The sequence below is a fragment of the Sitodiplosis mosellana genome, unplaced genomic scaffold, assembly GCF_009176505.1.
Source record: "Sitodiplosis mosellana isolate CC-2019 unplaced genomic scaffold, AAFC_SMos_1.0 Smas_scaffold_2973, whole genome shotgun sequence".
Lineage (NCBI taxonomy): Eukaryota > Metazoa > Arthropoda > Insecta > Diptera > Cecidomyiidae > Sitodiplosis > Sitodiplosis mosellana.
Genome location: NW_022598215.1, coordinates 1 through 5,817, shown reverse-complemented (window position 1 = coordinate 5,817; position 5,817 = coordinate 1). Strand labels below are relative to the sequence as shown.

At 37.4% G+C, this 5,817-nt stretch overlaps 3 protein-coding genes across 3 annotated transcripts; all 3 read right to left on the bottom strand.

The window, feature by feature from the left end:
* Window positions 1–747: 747 nt before the first annotated feature.
* On the bottom strand, window positions 748–2,143 carry LOC129571606 (BTB/POZ domain-containing protein 6-A-like). The gene is made up of 2 exons (XM_055451422.1): window positions 1,949–2,143; window positions 748–1,842 (listed from the first exon to the last, which is right to left on the bottom strand). The coding sequence occupies exon 2, from the start codon at window positions 1,818–1,820 to the stop codon at window positions 984–986; it is 837 nt and encodes a 278-aa protein (XP_055307397.1). The 5' UTR covers window positions 1,821–1,842; window positions 1,949–2,143; the 3' UTR covers window positions 748–983.
* Window positions 2,144–2,869: 726 nt separating this feature from the next.
* On the bottom strand, window positions 2,870–3,706 carry LOC129571607 (BTB/POZ domain-containing protein 6-A-like). The gene has a single exon (XM_055451423.1). The coding sequence runs from the start codon at window positions 3,704–3,706 to the stop codon at window positions 2,870–2,872; it is 837 nt and encodes a 278-aa protein (XP_055307398.1).
* Window positions 3,707–4,488: 782 nt separating this feature from the next.
* LOC129571605 (BTB/POZ domain-containing protein 6-like) lies at window positions 4,489–5,739 on the bottom strand. The gene has a single exon (XM_055451421.1). The coding sequence runs from the start codon at window positions 5,737–5,739 to the stop codon at window positions 4,489–4,491; it is 1,251 nt and encodes a 416-aa protein (XP_055307396.1).
* Window positions 5,740–5,817: the final 78 nt, after the last annotated feature.

Genomic DNA, 5,817 nt, shown 5'->3' with positions numbered 1-5,817 from the left:
ATTTTTAACGTTCGCCAGCGCTTAAGTACAACTGTTACTTCTCTGTTAGTGGTCGGACAGCAATCAGATCTAGGTCTAAATTGTTCAGAATTGATACAATTTTACGATACAAATATAAAATCTGCCAGATAATTATGAATTCACAAAGATCTCTTGAAGCAAACATGAAAAATGTAGCTAAAATTGAGATTTTTCAATAATGTTTCCACACTTTTCAGGTCCATAACTTTTAAACCACTGAATCGATTTCAATGTTCTATGGCGCGTTTGAAAGCTATGGCTCTCTTGTTTCAAGAACCATCGTACTTTTGGTCCTATGCTGTCTACTGTAAATTTTACAGTCTTTAATGTTGAAAAATCCATGGCTAAAACCAGTAATTTTGCATATAGATTAATTTCCAAAGAATACGAACACTTCCAAAGTAACCGTACCGTGTTTTTAACTCGCGCGGCCGAGCCCTTTCAAAATATACTAGCCACATCTCTGGACCTAAAATACTGTCGGCTAGTGTTAGCACACAATTCTCGATTTAATTTCCTTCTCTTTTCAATAAAAGTCATTGAAAATACATACATTGTATATTTTAACGAATTCTTTTATTTGGATAATGGCTTGGGATGATTCAAAGTGATAATTTTGATCAAACAAACGTAACTGAAAATTTTCTTCAATTAATTGGACAAAAGAAAATCGATCAATCTCAGATAAAATAAATAAAAACATGCAATCAGAGAAATGTGGAATGTATTTGATGAATGATCTTCTTTGACATATTTTGAATCTTTAATTGAAGTGATTGTAATCAACTAATTCTATGATACTTTGGACTTATTTCAATTGAGTAGAAAAGTGTGTGTGTTTACATTTATGAGTAGAACCTATTCCTTGCGAGTATTTTTTTTTCAATCATTGTTACTGGAATGGTTAATTTATGTCATAATCCGGCTTATCAAATTTACCATCAAAATCCATAAAATCCAATTCAAAATCGTTCTCGTTTCCGTTGTTGTCGTAGTCGTCGTTGTTGTCGTAATCGTCGCACATCTGATTCGCTTAAAAAACCATTGTAGTTAGTCAAAAACTGTTCGAAACGCATGGAACTCAATTCAACAAATGGAATATTAGCAAATGATTGTCCCAGCTGTGCCCTGAGATTTGCTGTGGTTTTTTCCAGATTGTTTCGTCCACATTCGGCTTTTGCCCATGCCATGTATGCATTAACAATCACCCATGCACTGCCGACTTTCAGTTTCATTTCCAGTTCCGGTGTCACCAACTGAGTTACATGATCAATCAGATCGCGTTTGCATGTTAAAAAATTCGTTGATTCCAAAATTGCTTCCGCATTTTGTACCATTTGCATCTCGCAAAAGAAGATCGTGTTCGTAAGCTCGTAATGAATGGCTATAGCATAGACAGAGAACATGTTGTCGATGGTGAGTGACTTTCGCAATGCAGCCTCACAGATTGCCAGCACCCCTACTAGCTTATACTTTTTGCACAAATTGATAACGTCGGCGATGTGTTTGGACGTAAGTCGAAGTGTGGTTAAATAGAAAAATTGCAAAAATTCCTTGAATGCCACAGCAGACACGTCGTCAATTGGAACATCATCTTGTTTGGTCGATGAACCATAAAACATGTTAGCGAACACCGAACTGCCAATAGACAGGATCATTTTATGTGCTTGGATATATTCAACATGATCAGTTCCAGCGTTGAACACAAATTTTACATCAGCCAAATTCGAATCGAGGTAGAACTTTTCGGAATTGCTGCGAGGTAATTGGTTTTTTCCTTCAAACACGCTGTCGGTCATCGTTGCTTAACGTTTTCAGCACCTGGAAACAAAATATAGAAACATACGTTTGAAATAATTGTGTGAAAATCAAATTTGAACCTCATTCAGAAGGAGTGTCCGCACAATAGGTATAGAATTATACTCACTTTTCAGAACTTTCGTTGCTCTAAATATGATTCAAGTAATGTGTAATCAATTACGTTGATTTTTAGTATGAAAACTCGAATAAGAATCAAAACTATCGACGAAAATCTAATTTTAAAGTTTTATGATGTGAACTAGACTTTTGTTGCGCAATACTTTGACATTTCAAGTGGTGTGTTTTCTTCACATAGCTTGTGCTCTGGTGTGAAACACGTGCAATTATAAAGGAGCATTTACATTGAACGTACTCCAAAACGCACTTCGAATGAATACATTCACAAAGAGATCGCTTAGGAATCACATTTTCAAACGATAAATGATTTGAATTCACGTAGCATTATTTTTACATTACAATATGTTATTAATAACGAAATTAATTATTATTTCACATTATCCTTTATAGAGAAACTTTATGAGCTGTTGTTTATTGCTCTATTTTTATTTTTATTAAAAATTTATGTGATTTATTTGAATAAACAGTAGATTGACAAAGCTTTGGATAAACTTTAATTTTGTTATATGTTCTTAACAATCAGCGCTTTTTTTGAGTTCCCATTTGAGCTGATTGGAAAATGAGGCGTGTAATCATGTCGTTCGAATAGATGCTTATTCGTTCCGCTGGAAAATGGATTCGGATGCCATCACCAGTGCCGTGCTGATTCAAGTAAAACGATGTTGAAAGAGGTGTCATATGCCAATGGGTATTATGGGGTTGGTTTGTTGTCAGATTTATTCTGTATGTGACATTTGGATTGATGGTGATTGGATCTGAGAGAACGACATGGGCTTCATGGTCAGAATTGAGCTTTACTTCATGTGATGCCAATGAGGATCCACCTTCGATAACTTCTGCGCGGCAAGTAACAAAATTTGGATGGCATGTGACTGTTGTTGATATCTTTCCATCTGGGGCTTTAATACTGCTATACGTAACAGTTTGCGAAGCAGCGCCACGTACCAATTTTGCGATGTAGAACTCCTAGAGCACTAGACATGAAGGTGATTGAATGTGGCATAATGAGTTTTTGATATGAACCGTTTGCGCTGGTCTTCAATCGACGATCACAATCCACCAAATGCATTTTAACTTCCAAATGCATTGATGGATCAAGTTTGTTCACTAGATCGCACAACTTTGCCTTCTTTGACATTGCAGTCAAAACCAATGATTCCAGTTCGTCTTCGACGAAAAAGCGCTTGTACGTGTTGATGTGCTGTGAAAACTGTTCGGTGCTGAGTTTATCAAATGGAATTCGATTCAATGAATTCTTGAGTTGAGCTTTTAAATTGACCGTTGTAATGTCTAATTGTTGCCGTACACATTCAGCTTTTGCCCAAGCCATACATGACTCGACAATCACAGATGGGCTACATTTTGATGCCACTATTTCCAAAATTTTGTCCAACAGCTTTCGATCGCATTTCAAGAAACTGCTTGACTTCAACACTTCGAATGCATTTTCACCGATTTTCAGGCCACAATTGCGAATCGCACTCGGTACGTTCAGATTAAGAGCCTTACCATAGTTTAAGCACATGTCATCGAGATTCGTAATTAAATATGCTACCAATGGAGACTCACAAACGCTTAAACCATCAGCCACTTCGTATTTCTTGCATAATTGCACCACTTCGATGATATTCAGCGATGTTAGCTGCACTTTGTTGAGGTAAAACAATTGCAGGAATTCTTTAAAAGCCTCGGTAGATATGCCATCAATCGGGATGTCGTTCGATGGTTTAGTGGAACCGTAGAACATAGCCTCAAATACTGGACTCGCAACTGAGAGTAAAAATTTATGACCGGGGATATTTGTCGATCGATCGCCACCGCAAACAAAGTTCAGATCAGACGTTTTGGTTTTCAGATACAACTGCTCATATCTGAGTTGTTTCAGTTTATTTTCACGCGTAAACACTTGGACAGCCATTGTAATCGATCTATTGGTGACTTTTGAAGAGAAAAAGGGAAATATTTATTACAGAAAATGTTTAGTAGGACAGAAAGAGTTCTTTTTCCAAATGAATGGTCCAAATTTTGATTAAAAATCATTGAGAACACTTACATTTCAGCGAATCTTTTCTTCAGATGATGGATTAGAATGGTTTCAAGGGATAATTTAGATCAGATAGACGTAGTAAGGAAATTGTATGGTCTGAATTTGGTTACGCTTCAAAATGAATAACTAGTTCAATGTTAGCTATACAAATGACAATCACTTCTGTGTATCTCCCCACCAAAATTTGACAGATGTCGTACATTGAATTCACCGTGTCACGCGTGCATATGGAATTGTTATGTCGAAATGATTCTTGAAATATGAAGTAAAAATCAACAATTAAATTTTTTCTATGATTTATTCAAAGACTCTGTGACAAAGGATGAAACTGTTTGACATATTTAAAATGTTCACTTAGAGCAATTGAAATCGTTGAATCAACTCCAGTGTATGAAATCTAAATGTTGTTTTTTTTTAGATGTTGTCACTGTAATAGGCCAAGAAGAGGCTGGTCGAGTCGCTATGACAAAGTTTATCCAAAACTACCCAATTGGCTGTTGGAATACAAGCCGTGTCACCATGCCTTGGTCATTGATAAAGCGAATGTTGATGTCATCCCTTAATTTGACGCATTGATTGAGTGGCCTTCTCTTGAAACCGATACTTCCCATCGGAGCATTGAGCCGGATACCATACTCAGTATTTGCATCAATTTTTACTGGCGTTGGAAGAATGAGATGAGTCTCTTTACCGGAAGATAGTACAAATTCATGTTCAGTCGAAATTGGCTGACTCCGTGGAAAAATGGTCACCTGACCGACCAAATCATTAGGTAATGATGATTTCGCTAAATACAACTCGGTTAGAAAAAGGTCTTTGTTTGCAATGAAAAAGCTCGAGTTTGGCATCGAAAGATGAATATAAAAGTCCACGGAGCTATTATCAACCTGTCGATCACAATCCAGTCTTCGTACTAGTGGCTCTGGGTATGTCAACGCACTCATATGTGCCTTCTTTGACAAGATCTTCAAAACGATCGTTTCCAAATCTGTGTTTGTAAAAAACCCGGGATACATAACGATGTGCCGTGCGAATTGTTCGTGGGACAATTCATGGAATGGAATTCGATGGTATGAATGGTTGAGTTGTTCCCGAAGGTTTGCCGGAATTCCAGGCATTTTTTCCCGTATGCATTCGGCCTTGGCCCAAGCCATCAATGTACCAACAATATCCAATGCGCTGCATTTCGATGATACCAACTGTAGTATTTTGTCCAGTAGCATGTGGTCACAATCCAAGAAATCAGCCGATTTCAGAATTTTCGTTGCCTCTTGCTTGATTTTTCGTTCACAGAATTCGATGACGATTTTCATATTAAGTAGTAATGCCGCTGCATAACCCGTACACATGTTGTTGATTGTCAGTGACTGCATTATCGGAGCTTCGCACAGCTTTAATCCCTCGTTTACCGCATATTTCTTGCACAAATTGGCCACTTGAAAGATGTGTTCCGATGATAGTTGCACTTTGCTCAAGTAGAAAAATTGCAAAAACTCTTTAAACGCACCGGGAGATGCATCCTTAATGACAACGTCTCCTTTCTCAGGTAACGAACCATAGAACATGGCATGGAACACAGGACTACCAACAGATAGGATAATCTTGTGTGATGAAATATTTTTTGCGCTCATGCTGAACACGAAATGCACATCAGCGGTCATTGGATCCAGATACAGCTTCTGGCAGTTTTCCGATGCCAATCCATTGTTTACCTCAAACACTATGCCGCTCATCGTTGTCTTGGCTGTGTTGGATTGTTGAAGAAAAAAAAATGAATAAAGTCAGAACACATAGCGAATAGTGAATATTAA